Consider the following 27,093-nt stretch of genomic DNA (forward strand, 5'->3'; position numbering starts at 1 on the left):
ATTTTGAAACTTTTCTTATCATGCACTCTAACGTATTCTCACATAATTAAGGTTGATATGCTGAACCATACATATTAAAGAAGAGGATTTGTTTAGGTGGTATACTTCTCTTATCTGCTTTTTTCAACACAGATTGTATAGATTTGAATGTCTTTCTTTCATAATGGGAGTCTTTTCTATCCCTGTGTTTGTAAAATTTTTATCTGGTCATTCCAGTGCCCGAGTGTTGTTTACATATTCCTAATGATCTTCAAACTGTAGTGGGCTCACTGAAATGTCTCTATTCTCATTTCTCTGTTCCCTGATATGTTAAAGGATAGTTTCCCCTGGCATTTTAGTTTGATTCTTGTGGTGTACAGAGAGTAGAATTGTGTTTCTCCACGTGTAAGGGATGATTCTGGTGTTTCTTAGACTTTTTTTGTATGTTGTTTTTCATCCTTCATTTATAAGTATTTTCTTTTGGCAGAAAGTACTGAATGAAAAGTGTCTTGTTAATGACTACAAGTTTTAATGCACACTTATATCAGGTTTTGTTTTTGTTTTATCGGTATATTGCCTCATCAGAATTTTTTTGCTTGTTTCGGTTGACTTGTGTTGTTTTATTCTGGTTGACTTAATGAGAATACAATATTGTAGTCAAATTGTGAAGTATGAGAACTGCTATAAAATAGTTGATAGTTTGTGGAGATGTACAGAAATAGATCTGTGTAAATTTAAATCATGCAGTTTAGTTTTTCTTAAGGCTTATGTAGTGCATATCTTTCTTAAAGAGCCCTATCTCAACGTGAGAATAAAAGTAATAGCCATTTGTCAAGATAATTAATACTGTTAAACTTGCTGCAGTTAATTTAAGTATAAGTTTTCTTTTTTCCTCTTATTTTTCTCCTGCTCTCCTTGACCTCCCAGGCATTTGTTTCTGTATCTTTTTTTTTTCCATTTGGGGGGACAATGTTCCATTTCTCTTGGAAGAGGAATGGATGGACTTAGAGGAAACATAGGTAGAGAATTTTCAACATCAAAACTGGGTTTCACGGACAAGAATTTTCAAGGAAATGCTATGTTCAAACAGGTCTGTTTACTGGCTGGGAGGTCATGAATGCAGCTGGTCCATTTGCTGGCTGGGGGATTACACTCTTATAAACAGTGCGAATACCATAAAGAAGGACTCTCAAATCTTCTTGTGGCCTCTGACAATGTCCAACCTGACAGTTATATCCTCAAAGTCTTCTCTGAGATCAGATGGTAGGGAAGTAGGTATTTTTCAATACGGTTGAAAAAACGAATGATAACGAGGTGTTGAAGAAGAATCTCTCCTCACGAATGAAACTTCTGCTAGAGCCCTTAGAGTCCAGTTCAGTCCCTGTTTTGAATAAAAGTGTGTGTCTCGAATCTGTTCTAACGTAGGTTCAGCTTCTCTTTTTAGACATTTTGCCTCAGGATCTTCGGTTTAATTTTGACACTGTTGCTAGAAAGCTAGCTATTGCTAAAGAATGCTGTTAATGGATATATTCAAGCCAATTAAAAATATCATGGCTTTGGGGCGCCTGGGTGGCTCAGTCGGTTAAGCGTCCGACTTCAGCTCAGGTCACGATCTCGCGGTCCGTGAGTTCGAGCCCCGTGTCGGGCTCTGGGCTGATGGCTCAGAGCCTGGAGCCTGCTTCCGATTCTGTGTCTCCCTCTCTCTCTGCCCCTCCCCCATTCATGCTCTGTCTCTCTCTGTTTCAAAAACAAATAAACGTTAAAAAAAAATTTAAAAAAATATCATTGCTTTGAGAAGTAATTCAGGCAACCTATTTTCCTACCGTTAACTTAAGACTTTCATTTCTTTAAAGAGCCTTAACGTTTATATTTTATTTATATCTTAACATTACTTGAAGATTGACAAGACTTGTTGAGGGTGGTGTGGGGTGGGGAAGTGATGTTTTCCAGCAGGGCAGAAAGATTAGAACGTTTATGATCGTAGTTTGTTTAAACTTATTAGCTAGCCTTTGAGGGTCAATCATGTCCCAGTATAATTGCTCTCCATTTATTCTTGATGCCGCTGTGTGGAATTAACTGCTGAAACCCAAGATCTTGCTCCCCATATGATGTATAAATCTCAGATGTTGTATATGGAAATGCAAACGCTTTACACTTATCAACAATATTTAGTAGCATTTGAAACATTAGGGAGGAGGACATGTTTTGTAAAGAAGTGATTGGATTTATTATTTTTACTGCCTTTCATATTATGCATAAGAGAATCGTAGGCTTATTACTTACACGTTATATGCATTCACCTGTGAACAGGAAACACTAAACATAAGTGGGAAGCAGTAAAGTCTTATTTTTCAGCAATTGTAAAGACTGAAATAAATATAGTCCAATTTTGTTGTTCCTTAGGAATTATTTATTGTGCCTAATTGAAAGCTTAGCCTAAAAAAGAATTAAAAGAAATTTTTTTAATGTTTATTTATTCTTGACAAAGAGAGGGAGAGAGAACGAATGAGTGGGGGAGGGGCAGAGAGAGAGGGACACCCAGAATTCGAAGCAGGCCCCAGGCTGTGAGCTGTCAGCACAGAGCCCCACATGGGGCCGAACCCACGGACTGTGACAGGATCATGACCTGAGCTGAAGTCGGACGCTCAACCGACTGAGCCACTCAGGCCCCCCTAAAAAAGAATTTTAAACATATTTTAAACAGTCACTAAAGGCATAAACTAATGGCCTTACTTGCATTTTTTTTCTGTGAGAGAGTTAAGTTTGTAAAGATTACCTTTTCATTAGTATTTTCATGGATGAATTTTAAACATCTTCCCATCAGAATGTCTGTACTATATATAACCATTGTATGTTCACAAAGAAATAGGTAGCTACTTCCATATTTGAAATTGCTTGTAAACTCCAATCTGAATGTCGTAAATTATATGTCCAGCGTAGATAGAAAATGGACAGATGTTGAGTCTTCAAAACAGATGAGGTTCTTTAGTGATCATATTTTCTCTTAAGTTAGCTTGTTTGTTTGTCTGTCTATGTATTATGAATTTGTGCTTAGTGACATCGGCCGGTTTTTGTCATAATTATATTATTTCACATAAATGTATCCTGCTTAAAATATTTCAGAGCTTCTGATATTTTGTGTAAACTTTCTACATTGAATAATAGTTTTAATTCAACAGCAGAGTTGATTAACTATTGAAAAATGAAATCAATAGTGAATCTTTAAAGGGAATGTTTCTTTTGTAATGTGAATTACTCCTAATTTAGTTCTATTCTACTTTGACCTCTTTGGGGTGGCTAAAATAATGCACAGCTTAACACAGGATAGAAAATAATACTATTGCCTAAACATGGTTCACTATAATGGTGTGGGTATACAATTGTATTCATTATTAATTGGCGTGTAAAAGGCTTCACAGGGATTCTGTGCTTATATACTTGGCTATTTATCCTGTGGCATAATAGCTAACGTCATTGCCCATTTATCTTTCATAATTGAGCCTTCATTTGAAAATGTAGTATCCCATTGTATAAAATCAAATTAGATTATTTTTACCATTACCTTAAGGCTAAAATACCATACTGTCAAATCTTTACCATTCAGTATCTGATGCCTCAGTACCAGAAAAATTTTATAGATATTACTTGCTGTTCTTTATGATGTTAATTCAGATATTTTAGAGTGTGAAAAGGGAACACTAATAATAATCACACCAGGACAAGAGGCCTAAAGGAAGGCCACCCCAGGCAAACCCGAACATGTTCGCTATATGATGATTTTGGTTGCAAGTGTAAAAAATTCTAACTGGCTTAAGTAATAAAAGTGATTTATTTAGACATGTACCTGAGAAGCCAAGAGATGGCATGAACTCACTGTGTGGTTTGAGCTGGGGCTAGCACCATCTTTCTGTGCTGCCATTTATCTGCCTAATTCTCTGCATTAACTTTTTGTTCAGATTGGATTCTGTTACAAGCTTAATGGCTACACAAGTCTGGATCTCACTTCTTCTGCCCCAAATGATCTCAACCCCAACTGTTGAAAAAAAGCCATTGGATTCACTCTGATTGACCCATCAAAATGATCCATGTAGTGAGGGAAATGGGCTTACGTTGGTTTTCCAGGCACAATTCTGGGGAGGGTCAATCCCAGCCTTTCTTTTCCAGTAGCTGCTTCACAGTAGTGATGGGATGTTGAGGATATGTTCACCATATTAACTTTTTTCTTATTGCATATGGAGGATTGCTGTGAACTTCCTGAACAAAGACCCCCCCCCTTTCTTATCATTGATTCTAGTTAGATAGCAGCTAATGGGTGAATTCTTGTATGTCTCTAAATGCAAAATAATTTAAATGTTTTATTGAAGATAGTTTCAGGTCAAGGAAATGGCAAAATTTCTATAAACCTTTTTTCCCCCTCCTAATCAACCTGTAGAAGGAAATCAGAAATTTGAAATCACTGCCTAAACATCACCGATTCTTGCTTAATTAACTTGATCTTTGCAAAATTAGAATCCTTGTACATATGACCGATGTTGCATTATCTTACATAGCAATCTATTCACTGGCATCACAAAACTTTGATACCTGATAGTGAATTTTCTCTCATTGTATTTTAATTAGACAGAATATGATAGACAAGGTTTCTCCTTTACATCCATACTGATTTACAATTATCAAGGTGATGAATTTATACAGTTATCATTTCATTTAAACTTTAAAACAGTTTATGATTATCTTTAGTTTAAAAAAGGAAACTCCGATATTAAATGTCTTGCCTAAAATAACAGATTTTATCATCAGTTTATTCATATTTCAGAGTTAAGTTAATGATTATAATTATGGAAATCTCAGAGTGTGGTAAAATTATAGAACATGTTCTATTTTCTTAAAATAAGCATGTTAAGAAAATGGCAAATCTCTGTGACCTATCACCTTCAGCTGAAATACGTATGTAGCTATAATAGATGAACTTTGAGTAAGATATCAAATATGAATTAAAGGACCTTAATTAGAGGGAGTTTCAATTGTAAAATTTTCTTATCCTTATCATGTGCAGTCATTGTGATCTTAAGAATGAAGAATGGAATGTTGAATAATAGGGAAATTTGTTTTCTGCTGTGTTCTGGGATATCATTTTTTTATACTATCAGTATGTATTAGGTAGTGCCATGGGCAAGGCACAGAGCTAGACAGTGGTTAGCTTTTGGATTCAGTAACATGCTTTTTGTCTTTTAGGAATGAATAGTGTGGTGGGAGGTAAGAAAGGTAAACCCATACATTTTGATTAAAATAGGCAGTCCTAAAGGAATGTATAGTGGAAGTCAAAGATGGAATCCTGAAAGAGGTATCATCTGAATGTTTTGGTAGCTGAATGTTAGTTCACTACTATACCTAGCTTAGGAATACCATTAATGTATAGTCCTAAAAGTTGTCACATTAAGAGGACAAGGCTTTGTTTCGTTTGTGATATCCCAGTCACCTGGAACAGAGCATGAAACATAAGAGGTTTCTAATATGTAAGTTTTTCGACTATTCATTCCCTTGGGGAATAAAATGATAATCTTCTGGGATAAATTCAAGAATCTCAATGGAGCATATCTTAAATAATTATATTTGTTTTATGGTTTACTTAAAACCATTATTTTCTTTTTCCTTAGTGCAAATGTATTATAATCTGTAAACAGTCGAGGGAGGCAGCACTGTTGATTGCCTTTGTTTTATTTTGCTGTTGTTTTTAAGTTATGGGAAACAGTAGATCGAGCCTATGTAGTATATCATTGTACTTTCGTATGAATAGTCAGAATTTTAAATATTAAACGTAAAAATAGGGTACTTCTATGTACGTTGGAACTTACGGAAAGAGATTTGTTTGCATTACGGTGCTCAAGCCTGTCTTCTCTATACAGAATCAGGTAAGATTAGGACGGGATTATTCTGGGTTTTCTAGGCAAAAAGGCACCAGCTAAGGGAGTCAGTAAAACTGTGCACATGTGTATGTGTATCATATGAGTTTGACTATTGTTAAAATTGAAGTTTGTTAATTGAGAGTTAATGAGAGCAAAAGCAGAGATATCTATATAAACAAATTAACAAGAATAGGATAAAGAAAGATTATTATAGACAAAAAAAAAAAAGAAAAAAGAAAGAAAAGAAACTGAACAGAGCAAAGCACAAATAAGACCAATAAATATGTGTATTTATCAAGTAAGGATTTGGAAAGAGACGCAACTATTAGAGAAACATTTTTGTAAAAAAAAAACATAATTTCAGAATAACGTACATTTGGAAGTAAACACATCAGAAATTTCGCAGGGTGTCTGGGAAGTCTACCAGTTTTCAGGTGACCTGTCTCTACAGTTGCCTGTAGAGGCACAGGCAGGAACAGATTTCTTCAGAACTCCAAAACTAACCAAGATTGGAGACATTTGTTGTTTACATTAGGTAAAATTTTACCCATTATGAGTTTCACATTATTTAGATATTATCTAGAAACCTCTTTTCTTCAGTTCTTTTTAAAATATTTTTAAGTATTATGATTTTTATTGCTTGTTACGTTTTTCTTATTCTTACCCTCTTTCCGTCATTGTAAACATGTCTTTAAGGGGACTAATACTATGAAATGCATGGCAAATATTATGAAATTGCTTTGACTTAATGCTAAAACAATTCAATAATATAGATATATGATTATATATCATTGAAATATATGTACATATGTAGTCAACAATGTTACAGTATTTACATTATTATTTTTATTGAGGTATAATTGATATATAACATTATATTAGTTCCAGGTGCACAGTATAATGATATGATACCTGTATACATTGCAAAATGATAGCCACAATAAGTCTAGGTCACATCCATTATCATACATAGTTAAAATTTGTGTGTGTGCGCGTGTGTGTGTGTGTGTGTGTGTGATAAGAACTTACTAGATTTACACTCTTAGCAAATTATAAATATACAGCATAGTATTATTACCTGTAGTCACCATGTTGTATATTACATTACATCCCATGATTTATTTTGTAACTGGAAGTTTGTGCCTTTTGACCTCACCCCCCCTTCACCCATTTCACCCACCCTCCACTCTACCTCTGGTGATCACCAATCTGTTCTCTGTATCTATGAGATCCTTTTTTGTTTTGTTTTTTTTCTAACATTCCACATGTGAGATCATAAAGTATCTTTCTATGTCTGACTTATTTTATTATAATGCCCTCAAGGTCCATCCATGTTGTTGTAAATTGCAGTTTCTTTTCCTTTTTATGGCTAATATTCTATTGTGTATATAAAGCACATTTCCTTTGTCCATTCACCCATCAGGGGACTCTTAAGTTGTTTCCATGTCTTGGCTATTGTAAACAATGCTGCAGTGAACATGAGGAGAAGCAGATATCTTTTCCAATTAGTGTTTTATTAGTATTTACACTATTATCTCCTTCCTTTTTTTTCTATTTTTGATTCGCTTTGGCTTTCAATAATTTTTCCTTAAGAGGGGCTGGGCAAGATAATGTGAAAGGGTATATAATTATAAATTTTTAAATTTAGTGTTCATATATATTTTCATTTTTCATGCTAAATTCACTATCTAAGATGAACCAAGATTGATTCCTCTTTAGAATACATTGCCAGGAGTGTGTTGTAAATACTTTAGAAATTTGACTAAAAACATTGGTTTTATTTCTTTGCTACTTTTCTTTGAGTATACTGTCCAGTGGATCGTACATGTTCAATAAAATAGTCATAGAATATATACTTGTCTTTTCCTTAAAATACTAGTAAAGTTATATGTTTAGAAAGATTATTTTTTAAACAATGAAACTACAGATGTAGACTCCTAATTTAGTAGAACTTAATGTGTGTTGCTTTTTTTTTTTTTTTTTCTGATTATAGCCCTGGTTGTTTGAGATTCACATGAAAGTGACAATCCGGTGTAAATCCTATGTGTTTGGTGGCAAACCTCACTGCATTTAGAGATGACTTTTCGGGAGCAGTAACTTACAAGGAAGTTTACTATTCTTTGACCACAGAGGAGACTTAGATGTTTGGTCTTTAAATTATGTTTAATTAGAGTGTCGTGGAAATGTGAATTATAAAGAAAAAAAAGATGTAAACACCATCTAAGTGTATACATTTTGGCAATGATCTTTTGTGACTGAGATTATCAAAATAGAATGCAGATCTTTTCGTAGCTATTCAGTTTTCTAGATTGTATATGAAAAATCATACACTGCTATATTTGTAATGAGTGCCTTGGTTTATATCAGGCATTTTTTTAGACAAAATGGGGCAAATAATAAATTGTAGCCAATCTAAGTGAAGCCATTCACTTCTTGAGAGACAGAGACAGAGCATGAGCAGGGGCGGGGCAGAGAGAGAGGGAGACACAGAATCTGAAGCAGGCTCCAGGCTCTGAGCTGTCAGCACAGAGCCCGATGCGGGGCTTAAACTCACGAACCATGAGATCATGACCTGAGCCAAAGTCTGACGCTCAACCGACTGAGCCACCCAGGCGCCCCTAAATTTTCATGATTTTTATTTATTTAAGAAAATTTTTTTAATATTTATTTATTTTTGACTAGAGAGAGAGAGACAGAGCATGAGTGGGGGAGGGGAGAGAGAGAGGGAGACACAGAATCTGAAACAGGCTCTGGGCTCTGAGCCATCAGCACAGAGCCCGATGCGGGGTTTGAACTCACAGACCACGAGATCATGACCTGAGCTGAAGTCGGATGCTCAACCGACTGAGCCTCCCAGGCACCCCTGTTTTCATCATTGTTAAAAGAAAATTTGTCAGAATAGAAAAGAATTCATCTAACTTGATAGATCCATCTATGTTCTCAGGAGATAGATTGGTGCTAAATTATGTGCATAAAAGAAGTATTGATTATTTCATACAAGTTAATATAGCCAATAGCAGTATTAAATATTAGCATCCAATAAGAGGGAACATGTTTCTGAATAGGAAGAATGGTGACATTAAATGATTTAATTTAAAAATTCTGTGGCAACTAACACATATTTACTAATATGATGATTTTTCTTCATAATGCACACTGGTATATATTCAAAGAACTTATATTGGTCTTAACCCTGTCTTCCAACCCTGACCATATAAAATAATACTTACCAAACTGATTGTTGAAATAGCCAAGTTTAAGAGAATGAAAAAGCTGCTTGAAGAATCATAACTTCAACTTACTAAAGTTATTTTGTTGTTTTTTTTTTTAGCAATAAGACAGGTTATTATTTAACCTCAAAATCTTCCAGCTAATACATGACCCTTGATATTCAGTCTTTTAAATTCAAGAAATTTCTAAGAAAAGTATTCTTAAATTGCATTTTATCAATGTGAAATAATGTAATTTGAGTAACATAAATACTCAATGAACAGTTGCTACAATCACTGTTGAAGAATGGGGGCAAATTCACTATTTGTATTTAAAAACATTTTTTTTAATTTTATTTTTGAGACAGAGAGAGACGGAGCATGAGTGGGGGAGGGGCAGAGAGAGAGGGAGACAGAATCCAAAGCAGGATCCAGGTTCTGAGCTGTCAGCACAGAGTCTGAAGCGGGGCTCGAATCCACGAGCTGTGAGATCATGACCCGAGCCGAAGTCGGACACTCAACCCACTGAGCCACCCACGTGCCCCACTGTTTGTATTTTTAAACATAGAATTATATGCAAGTTTCTTTTTAATATGACTCATATTTGATAAGTTCTTAGAGGATGAGGGCCTTAAGTCGGCTTTGTTATGATTTCAGGAATCCATGAGTTGGTAGTTTGACATTTCAATAATTAAGACTAATGTGTTATGTTCTTTCAAGTATAAAAGTACTGAGGTTTTTATTCAATATTGTTAAAATAGTTCCTTTTTGGGGTGCTGGGCGGCTCAGTCGGTTAAGTGTCCGATCTTGGCTCAGGTCATGATCTCGCAGTTTGTGAGTTTGAGCCCCACGTCAGGCTCCATGCTGATAGCTCAGGCCCTGGAGCCTGCTTCAGATTTTGTGTCCCCCTCTCTCTCTGCTCCTGCCCTCCTTGCACTCTGTCTCTCTCTGTCTCAAAAATGAATATTAGAAAAATAAAAAATAATAATAATTCTTTTTTTTCTGGGTGAGTTCTGAAAAGAGTGATACTTGGTTTCTGTTGGGTGAGACATACCCAACACATGTTTGGGTTAAAATATGGATGATAGAGCAAACATTTATTTTGAAACCTGCAGTTTTCGAGATGTCTGTTCTAAATGTGTGTCTATGCCTCTATTTTTGCTTTAGGAGTACAAGATCCCCAGCATGAGAGAATTATTACTGTGTCTACTAATGGAAGTATTCACAGCCCGAGGTTTCCTCATACTTATCCAAGAAATATGGTCTTGGTATGGAGATTAGTAGCAGTAGAAGAAAATGTTTGGATACAGCTTACATTTGATGAGAGATTTGGGCTTGAAGACCCAGAAGATGACATATGCAAGTAAGTTACCGTATTCTTGAAATTCAAACAGAGTGTAACGACTGTTATAGTTTTTCAAGTTGCTTCATTTTAATGATGTGATTTTATTTTATTTTTTTTTCAGTATATGAAATTTACTGTCAAATTGGTTTCCATACAACACCAAGTGCTCATCCCAAAAGATGCCCTCTTCAATACCCATCACCCACTCTCCCCTCCCTCCCACCCCCCATCAACCCTCAGTTTGTTCTCAGTTTTTAAGAGTCTCTTATGCTTTGGCTCTCTCCCACTCTAACCTCTTTTTTTTCCTTCCCCTCCCCCATGGGTTTCTGTTAAGTTTCTCAGGATCCACATAAGAGTGAAAACATATGGTATCTGTCTTTCTCTGTATGACTTATTTCACTTAGCATAATACTATCCAGTTCTATCCACGTTGCTACAAAAGGCCAGATTTCATTCTTTCTCATTGCCATGTAGTATTCCATTGTGTATATAAACCACAATTTATTTATCCATTTATCAGTTGATGGACATTTAGGCTCTTTCCATAATTTGGCTATTGTTGAGAGTGCTGCTATAAACATTGGGCTACAAGTGCCCCTATGCATCAGTACTCCTGTATCCCTTGGGTAAATTCCTAGCAGTGCTACTGCTGGGTCATAGGGTAGGTCTATTTTTAATTTTTTGAGGAACCTCCACACTGTTTTCCAGAGCGGCTGCACCAGTTTGCATTCCCACCAACAGTGTAAGAGGGTTCCCGTTTCTCCACATCCTCTCCAGCGTCATGATGTGATTTCAAATGGCATCTTTTGTTCTGTTTTTCTCATGTTTTTCTGATGATCCAAGAAATTTACCTTATTTAAGCTATGTTTCATTTAAAATCAGGAGACACATACTGTACATATGCATTCATTGGTTCATATACTGAAAATGGTTTGAAGTAACTTATGGCACAAAGTACATATAGAATAAAACAATTTGACATGATGCGTAGAGAAAGAAAAGCCAAATAAAGGAATGTAGTTGTGCCAGAAAACCTAAGTTATGATTAGTGCTGAAAATTTTACATTTTCTCTTCCCGATAGCCAAGTCAATAAAATAAACAATAAGTATTTAAAAGAAAAAGCAGTGCCCATGGGTGCATACTACCTAAATACACATATGGATGCTTACACGCACACACAGGATTAAAGAAATTTGGATATTTCGTCACAAAGAAGAAATGCAATTCTGAAAGCAGAATTAGAAGTTTAGACTAACATTATGGTCTGCCAGGTAGAAATTCATCATAATTCTCCTAGAGGCATTCATGAACCAAAGTCAGCTGGAGTCTTTCACCCACGCAAAAGACCACCTACTGTATGTCATACAAATATTACTCTTTAAGTCCTATGTGAATACACTTGTCAAGGTTGGGTGGTCTTATGAAGACTTTTCACTTCAATGGCATTTGTATATCATGAAAATATTTTACTTGAGCTTCTTTGTGGGGTTGTTTTCTCTTTGATATACAAGTTAAAAGAGAATTTTCACTTTACGGTATATTACAGATAAATATTTCAATGCAGATGAAATAAACTTTGCACTTGCTGTCATCACAGTTTGTATCTTTAACATTTGTGTAATGACTTTTTTTCACATTTCTTCTGTGACTATGCATTTCATGTTATTTTTTTTTCCTCTTACATCTGTAATCTTTGACTTTAAGAACTGGAAGCTATTCTAGCTGCCTTTAGAGACTGTTATTCAACCCTTCATTTTATGGATAAGGAAACAGACCAGAGAAGGAAAGTAGCAGCCCTAGATACCATTCATATTTTATGCCTAAACAAATGCTAAGATCCATTTTTCCTCACACACATGTAGATAGTTTTTCACCATGCTAGACTGCGCCTCCTGGCTTCTTTTCATATGCTGGATTCCATAGCCTTGTTAAAAATTATGATGGCTTTAAGATTTTGCTCTCCTTGAAAAATCTTAGCACGTTAGTCTACAAGTTTCGTGCATGCTGACCAAAGACAGGAGTCTTCTGGGTCAGAGACATCAACAGCAGTAGCCAGAATGTTAGCCCTTCTTGTGCCACGTTCCCTAGTTCCTGTTCCTACAGGTCAACGCCAGACGGGTCACTTAACACCTGCACATCTGGGAGGTTGTGTTACAGGAGAGGCATTATATGCATGTGTGTGTGATGTATATTAGTAGTTAAGTAATAAAAATTAAACCATCATCCAGCATGCCTCGCCTAACTTGTGACTGAGCTTTACTCATTATTAGGCTCAACTTAAGAAAAGTGACACTTACAATAATTCTGAACCTCCTTTCCCTTGTTCCTCCCTAATTACACCTTCTTCTTGTCCCTGCGAATATAATCATTGTTCTAAGCGTTTTTTTCCCCGTCTACTGATTTTCTCTATAATTTTACGATTGTCCATTTCTCTATGTACTTTCCTACAAAGAGTAAGTTGGTTATTTTTTTTTGCCAGTGTTTGAAATATAGATCAATGGGATAATACTGTATTTCAACTGAAAAATGTGATATTTTAACGTCAGTTCACGTTGACGCAGATAGCTTAGATCATTTGTTTTCCTTGATGCATAGTATTCTGGTGTATGGTGAACGTTTTTGGTCTTTTCTACTTGATGAATGTTTGGCTTGTTCTCCTTGTCTGAAAGTGCAAGAAAAAAAAAATTCTGAGTCTATATCTAAGAACCACATTGCTGTCTTAATGCATTTACATTTTCAATGTTAGTAGGTAGAGTTAAGTTGATTTTTAAAATGACCAATTTATATTTCTACCAACAATATGCAAATATTTCTGTTACACCACATTCTCAACAACCTTTTGGTTGTCATTCTTTTCATTTTTGGTAGCATGGAAAGTATAAGATTGTACCTCAATATTAATTTTTATTTTTGTTTCCTGATTACTAATGAGGTTGATAAATTTTTGTATTATTATTGCCCACTCATATTTACTTTTCTGTGAAATGTCTGTTCATATCTTTTATACGGTTCTTAGTAGACTGCTTGGCTATTTAAATTTTGCTTTTCTTTTTTAAAAAAATTATGTTTATTTTATTTTTGAGAGAGAGAGAGAGAGTGAGCGGGGGAGGGAAAGAGAGAGAGGGAGACACAGAATCTGAAGCAGGCTCCAGGCTCTGAGCTGTCAGCACAGAGCCTGACATGGGGCTCGAACCCATGAACTGTGAGATCGTGACCTGAGCCAAAGTCAGATGCTCAACCGACTGAGGCACCCAGGCACCCCTAAATTTTGCTTTTGTTATTTAAGTCTTTGATTCATCTGTAATTATTTTTGTCTCTGGTGTGAGGTTTTTCATTAGGGTATCCAGTAGTGTCCCTGCATTATGTACTAAATAATCATTCTTTCCTACAGGGATACGCAGAGCCAGTAGATTTGTAATCAGATTTCTGTATATGATTTGTTCTGGTACCTTGGGCTCTCTTCCTTTGCTCAGTTGTGTCCATCTATGTACCAAAATGATGCTGTCTTAATTATGTAGCATGTAGAAGCTCTGTGATAGGGAAGTCTCACCTCTTGTTTCTTCTCTTTTGGAACATCCGTGCTATTTTTCATTAATATATTTTTAGAAATAGGTTGCCAAGTTCCTTGAAAACTCCTGTTGTGATTTTTATTGTGATAGCATTGGATATATAAATCATTTTGATGAGAGTTGACATCTTTATAGAAATAACTTTCTGTCTTGGAGAACTTTTGTGTCTCCACTTATTGGAATCTTCTTTATCATCTATACATTTTTCAAATGTTCCTTTTAGAGATGTTATGCATAATTATTTAGATTTATTTCTATATTCTTTATAGACTTGCTAAAATCCCCTTCCTGAAAAATATATTCTATTTGTATATTGCTGGTAGTTAGAAATGCAGTTGATTTTTTTTTTTTGTATTGATCTTATATCCTGCACACTTGCTATAATCTCTTTTATTTATTTCGTAATTATTCTGGGAACTGTTTTGGATTTAAGCAAAAAAAAATCACATGATTTGTGAAAAAAAGATTCCTTTCTCCCTTTCAGTTTCTCTACTCTTTCTTTTCCATCTCTCATTAAGCTGTAGATTGTCTTAGTAGGTATCCCTGTCATCTTTCTGATTTTAGAGTTTCTTTAAAAAAAAAAACTTTAAAATTTGGAATAACTTTAGATTTATGGAATGCTGCAAATATAGTGCAGAGAATTTCCATATATTCTTAACCTAGGTTCCTCCAATGTTAATATCTTACGTAACCATGTTATATTTGCATCATTGAAAACCTGACATTCTTGCAATACTCTTAACTACAGACTTTATTCAGATGTCAGTGGTTTTCCCTCTTTATGTCCTTTTCCTGTTTTAGGATTCTTTCTAGGATAAGCATATTGCATTTGGTCCTCATTCTCATCCAATCTGTGACAGTCCGTCTCTTTCATTTTATTCCTCGACCTTGACAGTTTTCAGGAGTATTGATCAGGTATTTTGTAGAATGTCCCTCAGTTTAGGTTTTTCAGATCTTTTCTCATGATTGCACTGAGGTTATGGATTTGGGGGAAGAATTCCAAATAGATGATATTCCCTTCTCCTCATATCATATCAGAAGGTACATACTGTCTCCCTTACTTATCACTGATGATGTTAATCTTGATCACTGAGGGTGGGTCGCTCCTCTGGTAAGGAAGTATGTTTCCCTTTCATTAGCTGTTAACTGGAGGCATGTAACTAAGTCCAGTACATATTCAAGGAGGAGTGATTAAGTTCTGTCTCCTGGAAGGGGGTTATTTGGAATTTTTCAGAACAGAAAATTTGTGTTTTTTCCTTCTTCCCTCCTTCCTAACTCCCTCCCTCCCTTCCTCCCTCCTTTCCTTCCTTCCTTCCTTCCTTCCTTCCTTCCTTCCTTCCTTCCTTCCTTCCTCCATCATTTATATCAGTATAGACTCACGGATATTTATTTTATTACTTGTGTTATAATCCAGTCGTATCATTATTTACTCTACAACTGAAATTGTTCCATCTTTGGCCAGCGGGAGTAAAAATTGTGCTGTTAATATACCAATATTGATTATGAAGATTTTTTAAAATTTTATTTAAACCCAAGTCAGTTAACATATCATGTAATAATGGTTTCAGGAGTAGAATTTAGTGATTCATCACTTCTGTAGGGTATGATGATTAATGGAAATTCTTTTTTTTTCTTTATTATGTCAAGTATTCCTTAGTTTGTTAAGAGACACTTTTCCCATTTGGGAAAATTTTTTTTTATTTTTTTAATTTCTGCATTTAAAAAGAAGTTATAGACATAATGACACTTTATACTTCACCATAAATCACCTAAAACCAAGGATATTTCCTATGTCATTTCAATACCGTTTTCACATGCAAGAAATTTAATATTAATATGAAATAATTACCTAATACATAGTTGATTTTCCAATCTCCTGATCCCAAAATGTTAACATTTTTTTTTTTCTTTTTGTTATTATGTTTTGATTTTGAACAAATCATTGACTATATATTGCATTCGGTTATTATAACTCTTTTCTTGCCTTTTCTTGGCTGTTATGACATTGTTTTTTTTAAACAATCCAGGACATTTGTTCTGCAGAATCTCTTAGTGTCAATTTCTTTGAATATGTCTTCATAGTTAGGTCCTGCGTAAATATTTTGGCCAGAATGTTCTCTAGGTGATGGGCACTTCTGATTGCTCTTAATTCCAGTTTATTGTATTATCAGTGATGTGAGTTTGATTTCTCAATCCTGTTTTAGTTGTATCCTACCAATTTTGATAATGTGGCATTTTAATTTTTGTCCATTGGAAGATATTTAAAATGTCCATGGTTTGCTTCTTTTAAGCCATTATTATATAGAAGCATATTGTTCACATTTTATGTAAAACTATGAGGTTTTTAAGTGCAGATTTGAGGCTTTTAAATGAGAGATTTCTAAATTCACTTAATTTGGAGTAAAAAATATGGCTTGTTTGTCTATGACTGTTTAAAATGTAAGACTTGGCTTTATTTGCTTCAGATTTTTAAGTTTTCCAAATGTACTTAAAAAGAGAGTATATTCTTCAGTTGTGTGGTGCAAGTCTGTATATGTCCATTATATTAATTTGTGCAGTTGATCTGATCACAGCATCAGTATCTTTCCTGAATTTTTTTTTGATGTATCAATTACTAAGAGACAAATTAAATTCTCCTAACAGAGGATAAATACACTTGTTAGTTTCACCATGTAGGCCTACCTTTTTGCTTTATGTGTTTTTTGCTTTATATGTTTAAATTTTTTTTTGCTTTGTGTTTTTGTCATCATATTATTATATATTATTAATAGTATATTATTTTTTGCTTTATAGATTTTTAAATTATGTTAGTTGGTGCACAGAAGTTCAGAGATCTGACCTTGTTTAGTCTTCATTGATATTTTGGTTTGGCTTTAAAGTATATTATGCCTATCATATTAACAAACTACCTCAGGTAACTGCAATCATTATTTGCCTGACATTCTTTCCATTCGTTTACTTTCACCTTTCCTGTGTCTTTCTTTGTGCATGTGTGTGTGCATGTTAGTATGTACATCTGTGTGTGTTTTTGTTTTCTCTTATGAAAGGAATGTGAGTAGCAATAAAATAAAATTCAGTAAAAAAATCTTTATATTTAACTTTATATTTAGGAATTTAATATAGTGCATTGTTTCTTATTATGTATATAACTTTGGGTTTGTACTTCATTTTTCTGTTTCTTCAGTTTCCTTCCTTGCATTTATTAACCTTCTTGTTCCATTTTTCTTTTCTGTGAATTTAGAAAGTATACATCCATTGTCACTTTTAAGTGGCTACCTTAGAAATGCCTATTTAACTTAATATCTAAAGCTAATCAATGTTTAGGTCCCCATCCTCAAAATATAAAATTACCTGAGAACATGTTAACTGCTGTGGAATGCTCACTCCCCAAATACCACCACACCTGGTTGATAAGACAGAGCTGTGTTTATGGCTTCCCATGATGACAGAGAACACCGCCTCCACGGTTTTAGTCGTGTCTGGGGGGGGAAAGCAAAACCAGATCTTGTTGAGAATTTGAAGTTTGGTTTAAAATGGATCCTTCAGTGTGGAAATTTGATTAGAATTGGGAAAGGCTCATGATATAATAGCTTGGAATCTATTGAAACAAGGCAAGGACTTTCGGGGTGAGGGGTTCAGCAGTGCTGGATTGTGAACTGTTGCTGCTTTTAGTTGAAGGAGTTAACGGCTCTTTAGGGACGTTCCATATAGCCTGGGCAATAATGAAGACACTAAAATAGTAATGTCTTGTTACTGTAAACTGTTAACTGGGGGCGGTAGGTGATTTCATTCTTATTGTCCACGCTGGTTTGGTTCTCATTGCATTTGACCCCACTCCTGATGGTATGTGTCATAGAGACTGAGGATTTCAGTTTTGTATTTTTTAACTTTGTATGTAAGACATTTTATTATTATTTTTTTTAAGTTTATTTACTTATTTTGAGAGAAAGAGAGCGCATGTGTGCGCAAGTGGGGACAGGGCAGAGAGAGAGGGAGAGAGAATCTCATAAGCTGTTAGATCACGACCTGAGCTGAAATTAAGTCACATGCTTAATTAACAGCTTGCTGTTAATTAACCAGCTGAGCCACCCAGGTGCCCCATATTTTCTGCGAACAATATTTCTTTAGCTATACCCATGTGTCTACTTTTGGTGCCCCGAATATGTCTTCATAGTTAGGTCCTGCTTGCATTTCAGGATTTTTCTGCGTTTTTCTTGCATTTCACAGTTTGTTTTGTAGAATTATTTTACTTCCTCCTTAAGTAGAGTGTTTAAAAGTCTCTTAAGTGAAAGCCTGTTGGCAATAAGTGCTCAGCTCTTCGGTATTTAAAAATGTCTTTATTTTACTTTCATTCTCAGAAGTTAGTCAGAATGGATATAGGATTTGAAGTTGTGTGTTTATTATGTTCTCAGTAACTTGAAGATACCATTCAATTGTCTTATGGCTGCTGAGAAGACAGTCATCAGATTGTGGACATAACCTTATAGTCTGCCACTGAGTGGTCCATTTTACAGAGAGAGACATGTGCATAGCAGGGGTGTGAGGGAAGGGATGGGGTTAGGGTCCGGCTCGGAGCTTCTTCTCTTGCGTGTACCACTTGTGGCTCATTACACCCTCAACTCCTGCTCTTGTGCCCCAGGACCCAGCAGATACTGACAGGATTACAGGGCATATTTTACCTCACTGAAATCTTCACTTCTTATGCTTATTTGTCTTCCAAAGAATTCTCTTATTTTCGTGATGTCTCACTATTACATTAAAACCACTTCTTTTCTTTCAGTCACTTATTCAGCAATTTTGTTTTTAATGTGCCCAGAGGAGTTTCTCTGCCTAATTTTGTCGACCATGTGGCTGGAATGTAGACTGTCGTCGAGCAGAATAAAGTTTTTCCTTAACACGGCTTGGTACTCTCAAGCTCAAGTTTAAAATTGTTTTTTTTTTGTTTATTATTATTATTTCTTTTTTTTTTTAGAGAGAGAGAACACGAGTCAGCAAGCGTGGCAGAGGGAGAGAGAGAGAGAAAGAATCTTAAGTGGGCTCCATGCTGAAGCAGGGCTAGATCCCAGGACCATGACCCTGTGTTTTAATGGCAACATTAACTTCTCTCCATTATAATGCCATAGAACAAAAATACGTATGTTGGCCCCATCCAAGTGCATTTTAAGAATTTAAACTGCCCCATTTTAAATATTTTCCTAAGTCTGAAACATAGAGGAGTCTAGAAAACCTGAATCACTATGTTAACTCTATCTTTAGAAGAGGACAGACTCAGGTGAAATGTTTGACTCTTTCCCCATAACCCTACCGGCTGTTCACATCTTCTGTTATAAAGAGAAACACAGAGTGATCTGTGTCTTTATGCTTTTTAAGACTGGTACTATTACAAGGAGCAAAACAAGTCAAAGGCAAATTAGACTTTATTGCTTTAACAAGCGGACAGGATATCCAGACGGTATGGTGGAGGGACTGGCTGGAATATGGAAGGGGCAGACAAAGAGAGAGAGGGAGTGGGTGTAGTTTGCTGTAAAAGATGCTTGAATATGTCAGTGTTGTGTGTATGTGGCTATTATGTTAATGACATATGGCGTACCTAGGAGGACTCATTTCTACTGGAAAACATCTTTCTTTTAATTCTTTCTGCTTGCTTTTCTAAGACAAATAATCTGCTTATTACATATAATATTTTACAGAGAGACGGACCATAATGGATAGCATTTGAAAAAAGATAGTCAGTCTGCCCAATTTAAAATATTACCTCGTCTTCACCAAAATGACAGAGTTTCTTTTGGAGGAAATATTATGCCCCCTCACATTAGAAATATTTTAACAATAGAAATGCTAAATATGCTAAATGAAATAAACAGGTTCTTTTGTTAATATTTCGAATTTAAGATGAACAAAACAGTTTTTGTGGTTTCGTTTTGAGAGAGAGAGAGAGAGAGAGAGGGAGGGAGTGAAGGAGGGAGGGAGAGCATGCACTGGGGAGGGGCAGAGGGAGGGAGAAAGAGAATCCCAGTCAGGCTCCAAGTGCAACGTGGAGCCCGATGCAGGGCTGACCTGAGCCAAAATCGGGAGTCGGACACTTAACCAACTGAGCTCCCTAGGCGCCCCTAGTTTGTTTTTTTTTTAATTAAAAAATAATCTTTTGGATATTTTCCTCTCTTCCCGGCATTTATAGTGGGACTACTGTGGCATCATTATTTGCTCATTTATGTACTCTCACGTTCAACAAGCACTTCTTGAGCACTGTAGGAGGAGATGGCCCATGCCCCTAAGGAGCTCACAGTCTGGGGAAAGAGGCAGACAAGTAAATAGGCAATTGTAATAAAATGCCACCAGTTCCAGAATGGTAAACAGAGAGTCTAGTCATGACTGTAACTGGTTATGTTTAGATCACTGTGTTGACCATTTTCTAGCGCATACCCCTACTGTGTATTTTACTAGCAACAGTCTATAAATAAATATTATTAATTTATCACGGAGAAATCGGGATGCAGGAGTTAACCCTGCCATGCAGCCCTCGAAAACTCGGATACTCATTTTTTTGTGTTTCACTCTAGTAGATAGAACTTTCAAGGACAGTATGGATTCCTAATACCAATTTTACAATAACAGTGCAAGCTGTGAGTGATAAAATTTTCAGGCAACAACTGTTTTATGAAAAATATGTAAAAATATTCCTTAGTTTCATGACCATATAGATTAGATGAAAGGAAGGCAGTATTATTTATTTAGCTAATAATGACTTTAGAGACCCATAAGTGTGTCATAAGAATCTTGTTGCCAAGCCAAATGTTTTCATGAATTCCTTAAGAGGATCGAGAAAAGAAAAAGTCACCACTTTTACTATTTTACTAACCACCACTAGCTACTACTGCCATAAGCGACCTTAGGTTTTAGCACCGGATTCCAACGTGTCACATGAAGCTCCGGACCTACATAATCCCCAGCCTGAGTCTGCAAAACTGGGCCCGATGACGAGTAGCTGGGTGTTGAACTATAACTCAGAGCTTCAGTCCTGTTCATGATGGCAAGAAAAAGAGCCAAAAATCACAGAGGAAGTGAGGTACACCTTGGGAACCTTTCCGTAAGAGCAGATAAGGTTTGCCTGGTCAGATGATGGTTTGACCACTTTCTGTGACATGCCTGCTTCACCCATTGGCCAAGGGGAAGGGGAACCAGATTGACTTAGAGAATCCATTGTTCATCCCCACGACTTACTTTAGGGGCCCATCAATGCTGAAGCATATGCAGGTTGGTTAGCTAAGTAAATCACTTACCTTTTTTTTTTTTTTTAATTTTTTTTTAAACGTTTATTTTTGAGACAGAGAGAGACAGAGCATGAACGGGGAAGGGGCAGAGAGAGAGAGGGAGACACAGAATCTGAAACAGGCTCCAGGCTCTGAGCCATCAGCACAGAGCCCGATGCGGGGCTCAAACTCACGAACGGTGAGATCATGACCTGAGCCGAAGTCAGACGTTTAACCTACTGAGCCACCCAGGCGCCCCAATCACTTACCTTTTAAGGAGCATGGGGAGGGTGCACGGAAGTGAGCTGTGTAAGCAGACAGTAGTGTCCTGCTATTGTTGTAACTAAAAAGTGATGTAAACATGAAAACATAGCAAGGTTACTTATCATCCAGAGAGGTATGGAAATACAGGGTGAATTACAGCCTGGGAGCATAGATACGACCTCAGTGGGCTGACAAACACTGAAAAGTACTCAGTAAAAGTCAGTTCGAATGAAATAATAGGCGGATTAAAGAGGAATGAGCACTCCATGTAAAGGAAGCCTGCAGGTGGCAAATGCCTGGAATAATTGGCAGGCGGTGAGTTTCTCTGGAGCTTGAGAGATGGTGGAGGTGTGACAAAGGGGAGGCTGTACTGTGGGTAGGGTCGAACTGGGAGGGATGTTTGGTAGGAAGCTGATAGATTTGTACTTCCTTTCTCCCTTCCTTATGCTATCAGAAGCCAAGGGTTTTGTTGCAGAACCAGGTAGGGTACTGGTCTGTATTTTCGAAAGAGAGCACTGACAGAAGCATGCAAAACAGATTGGAGAATTTGAAGGAAGTTCTACCTAACACCTGGAGTCGTCAGGAGGAATTTTGTTATTGCTCAAACAACAACACGTTACAGGTACACATTCTCTCGGACCTCCATTTTGCCTGATTATTTTCTCATTGATCCAGTCGCAGAAAGCATATATATTCCTCTCTTACCATTCCTCTTCCTGCCTTCACCGTTAAAGCTCTGTGTGGGTGGGTGGATGCCCACGCACGTATGTGCAAAGAAAAGCTACGGAGATAGCCCAATGCCTTTTATTTCAAAGATACATTCTTGTCTGCTCCAGGGCACAAGTTTTTGGAAGAACAAAACGACCAATGTCAACGTTGCTGACATTGGAAATACTCGTATAAAATGACTTAGAATGTTAAATGATCATTTTATTATGGAGAAGAGATAAATGTCTTTCCTCTTTTCTCCAAGGGTCAGGCCAAGTTTACCTGGGCTCTGAGAAGAACAGATGATACAGGCCAATATCACATAGTGTCTAAGAATAATAACACTAGTTCAGCGACAGATGCACCATAAAAAATTTAAGTTTTCCTGGTAGGTAGTAATATAAGTCAACTATATACGTGGGAGTCATACATGGAAATATAACTTGAAGACTCTTTTAGTTTCAAGCAACCACAAATAAGTAACCAGCTTAGAAAGGAAATGTTTGGATCACGTTTCTGAACATTTCAGGGATAGGCCTTATCCAGGTTCCGAATGATGCCATCAACTTTCTGTCTCTTTTTCTCTGCCTCTAAAGACTTGCTCCCTGTGGTTGACTTCTTTGTCAATCTGTCTGTCTTCATAAAATGCAGAGAAGTGCCAAGATTTTAGCACTTGCAGTCTCTAAAGGCTGCAAGAACTTTTCCTGTACAAGCTCTCAGAAGAGTTTTGATTGGCCTGGTTTAAACCAAGTATCTATCCCTGGACCAATTAATATAGAGGGATCTAGGTGCATGTGTTACTGTTCTTGGCAAGACTTGGATTACATGCCCATCCCAGGGCCAAGTGATGGACTGTGATTGGTGGAGAAATGGTCCCTGAAAACAAAATGGTTTATTTTTTTCCACCGGAAAGAGGAAGAGGAGCTGGTGGTACAAAAATAACAATCTCCATTATCAGTGTCAAAAGCCACAAAGAGTTGAAGTGCAGCTTTCAATCTTCCACTTAACTGTTTTTCCTACCTGCATCTCTGGCCCCAGAGTAAAATTGTCTTTAGAGTGAAGATTTGCCAGTGCCCTTTCCAGCAACTCTTTTGAGTGTAGTTAGTTCGATGCCATAATTTATAGTTTGGTTATCCTTTGACCTCTGTAGCAATTACTTTTGTAACTTAAAAAAAAAATCATTCCCAAGAGGGCTTAAAATGAAGGGTGGGGATGTGACCAAGTCTGAGATCAAGGGACTCTGCCCTTGGCTAATGAGATGTTTTGGTTTTATGTTTTGAAATGTTCAAAATCAACATTTCAAGTAGAGAAAGAATGTATCCTGCAACTCCCAAACTCGTGTCTGGCTCACCCAGGGTCTGTCTCTCACTGGCCCTTTACCTTTTTTCCCTCGGCATCTTACCCTCTCCTCTTCCACTCCCCAAAACCTCCCTCTGTTCTTTGCCCTCCTTTTCCACCTTCTCTGCTGGATCATTGCCCAGATACTGCTTTCTTGCATTGATTTAGAATGAGTCTTACAGTTTCACACTCTGAAGATTTGGGAAGATTGAAATGCCATTCTTTGTGCCATGTCTTTGCTTTCAGTTGCAATCTTGCTGCCACTGGGATAATGATGAGACCTCTTGTTGGAGTTATCCATCTGGTACAGGGACATCCATATGGACAACTTCTGGGACCAATGGAATACCCATACTCCTAGCCAGCTAGCCAGTCACCTATGTATGCAATTTTACCCAAGAGAAAAACTAAGCAAGAACCATAGAGCACCAGTCATGACTAAAGGACCTCTAGATGTGCAGATCTTCAATATACTGTTGTAATTCTGCACTGGCCTTTCTTTTCTCAGCACTTCCATGTTTTATGCAGTTGTTTCTCCAGTATTAAGTTATTAACATTATTTTGCTGTATGAACTTTCAAGTCACACACTTTCTCCTGTTCATCTGGCCCTGACTCTTGGAGTACTAGAATGTGTTCAGATCTCAGCTTTCTTTGTGGAACAGCCTACCTTCTGAAGAAGCCAATCTTTAAATAGGCTGTCTCCTCTGGATTTTATAATACAGGCAGGTACTGATTTGAGATTTATTTTTAATTATTTGATGAAATTGTTTGTAATTATTATTTGATTTCCCTCTGAAGTTTTTTTTTTTTTTTTTCCCAGAGTGACTCCAAAACATCTAAATTTTACAAAAAGATTATTGTTTTGCTATGGAATTAACAAAAGTGAGATTAACATAGTTAACAAAACTTGTCCAAGTTAAGCTTGAAAGATTTTGTTGTATCTGATTCACACATGAAGGTACAGAATAAAAGTTAAAGAACACCTCCCAGCTTCCTTGGCAATGTTGGTCATACTTGTATCTCTGTTTTCAGTAGAAGGAATGATACAAATATAATATCCTATTCTGTGTTTGCTGCAGATGAGGTAGCATAATCATGAGTCTTAGTAGAATGATGCAGTATTGGTCATAACAGATGCTTGGCTCCCGGCTTAAGAACAAATGGCAAGACCTCTGTGTAGTCACAGACATTCACTCAAAGGTGAGAAAGGAGGAAGGAGGAGACGGAGGTTCCTGCCCCTGTGGAGTTAACTTTGCCTTTGTGACCACGCATTCAGAGGACTAGGATAGCAGGTGATCTGGTGAGATGTAGGTACGCGAATATGCTCTTGCCCAGGGTAAGGTATACCTTCTTTAATTTCTGTCAATAGATATGTTCAGGTTACTGGTACATGTAGAGGTGTATGTTTCTATTCCATTATTAATATCCTAGAGGAGACCACAGGAAAGGAAAGTTGTCTTCATTCCATCAAAGTGATATCCTGAATGCATTTTTCAGTACATACAGTGGTAGGACTACCAGTTTGGGAAATGAGGAATTCCAATTGTGCTTTGCTCCATGTAGTATACTGATCACTCACTTCTATCTGTAGGATGAATTGGCAACTTATTTATGTGAGAGATTTTAATCTACTACGAAGAACACTAGCTTGGAATGCCTACATGTTTCAGATTCAGCTCTGACATTGGCCACTGGCTATTAGCCTTGGTTAACTTATTTATTAGCCTGCTTAATAATTATATTATTAAATTATAACCAAAATGAGAGATTGGGTTCCAGATGAAGGTTGAAGTCACTTACAACACCGAAAGATTTGTCTCCCTAGAATATTCACAAATATACAGGGGCACTAACATTTATTTTGCCTTGATCCCAACAAGAATAGTTCTAAAAAAGTTCTTTTGAAAATATTCACTTAGGATAATATTATAACTTTTCTGTTTTTCAATGGAAAAGAATCACTTCAGAGTTTTCAGACTGTTCATTTATACATGATCCTTTGAATTAAAATTCATTTTTTAATTTGACATTGGTTTTACGGTAAATTCTTAAAGTTCTGATAAAGTCCATATTGTAATCACTTTACAAAAAACAATTTTCAGGGTGCCGGTGGCTCAGTTGGTTGAGTGTCCAACTCTTGATTTTGGCCCAAGTCATGTTCCCAGGGTCATGGGAATTAGGCCCACGTCAGGCTCCGCACTAATTGTGGATCCTGCTTGAGATTCTCTCCCTTTCCCCCTCCCCGACTCTACAAAAAGAAAGAAAAAGAAGAAAAAACAATCTTCTGGAAATGCCACTGTTTCACATTAGTCCCCTCCATTCTCTTGTCATCCCACCCTCTTCTGAATAATGTCAACAGATTACCTGTGTGTTACCCAGCTCCATTCCTTCCCATTTTTGAGCTTTAAGAATCTTCTTCCTCTAGGGGCGCCTGGGTGGCTCAGTAGGTTGGGCTTCCGACTTCAGCTCAGGTCATGATCTCGCTGTCCCTGAGTTTGAGCCCCGCACCGGGCTCTATGCTGACAGCTCAGAGCCTGGAGCCTGCTTCAGATTCTGTGTCTCCCTCTCTCTCTGCCCCTCCCCCACGCATGCTGTCTCTCTCTCTCTCTCTCTCTCTCTCTCTCTCTCTCTCTCTCTCAAAAATAAATAAACATTAAAAGAAAAAAATCTTTTTTCCTCTAAATTAAATTTAATATGAAAAAAAGAAAAAAAAGTTCACTGCTTAGAAGTCTATTAAGTGCTCGGTTGTTTCTTTTATCATTTTAAACTTTTAGCTGGATAACTCAAGATCGCAAAGAATTCCTAAATAAAAGGGAACCAAGAAATTTTTGATTCACTATGCTACTAATAGTTATATAGTAAAGGACTTACCCATTATACACAATACTTTTAAAACTTCATTGCCCAAAGATTTTTCTTCCCCCCCAAAATTATTCCCCACAGCTGTTTGAAGCACTTGAAAAATGTTTGAATAAATTGTCAAATCCCAAGTACACTTTGCTCCCTGTCTACTGAGACACACAGATGGTTTCCCCATATGGCAGCTGATTTAACCCCCCTACCCCTTTCTCACCAGAAACCCCACACACTAACTTCAAAAACATCATCTACTTCTTGACCTTTCTATCTGTAGCTCTCCATCTCAGTCTGTCAGTTTGAATAAGCAAGCTAGTTCATGATATCAAAATATTTGTGTAAATGGAACCGGTCATAATTTATTGCTTCTAAAATTATTTCATGGGATTGTGGTAGGCACTGTTTTTGCTGAGGCATTGAGGTTAATCTCCGTGGAAATGAGGCCTGCACTGTATGTTATCCTAGGGTATTTTGAGGGGAAAAAAACCTCTCTAATCACAGTTTACTTACTATTTGTCTAGATTAGGAACTTCCAAATAAGTGGTTATAATAGTTGGACATCATTCTGCAAATGATGACACTCCTCTACTGAGCTTACCAAAATTCAGATACTTGTTTATATGTCTGAAGAACTTTAATATGAGGGATTTCTGAGAAGAGAAAAGGG

The 27,093-nt window shown here is 36.6% G+C and overlaps 1 protein-coding gene across 1 annotated transcript in view; it reads left to right on the forward strand.

The window, feature by feature from the left end:
* Positions 1–27,093, forward strand: part of PDGFC (platelet derived growth factor C) — a 204,193-nt gene that overhangs the window by 103,542 nt on the left and 73,558 nt on the right. The window contains exon 2 of the mRNA XM_030312853.1: positions 10,262–10,457. Within this exon, the coding sequence (XP_030168713.1) occupies positions 10,262–10,457 (196 nt within the window). The remainder of the gene's footprint in view (positions 1–10,261; positions 10,458–27,093) is intronic.

Source organism: Lynx canadensis, chromosome B1 (genome assembly GCF_007474595.2).
Source record: "Lynx canadensis isolate LIC74 chromosome B1, mLynCan4.pri.v2, whole genome shotgun sequence".
Lineage (NCBI taxonomy): Eukaryota > Metazoa > Chordata > Mammalia > Carnivora > Felidae > Lynx > Lynx canadensis.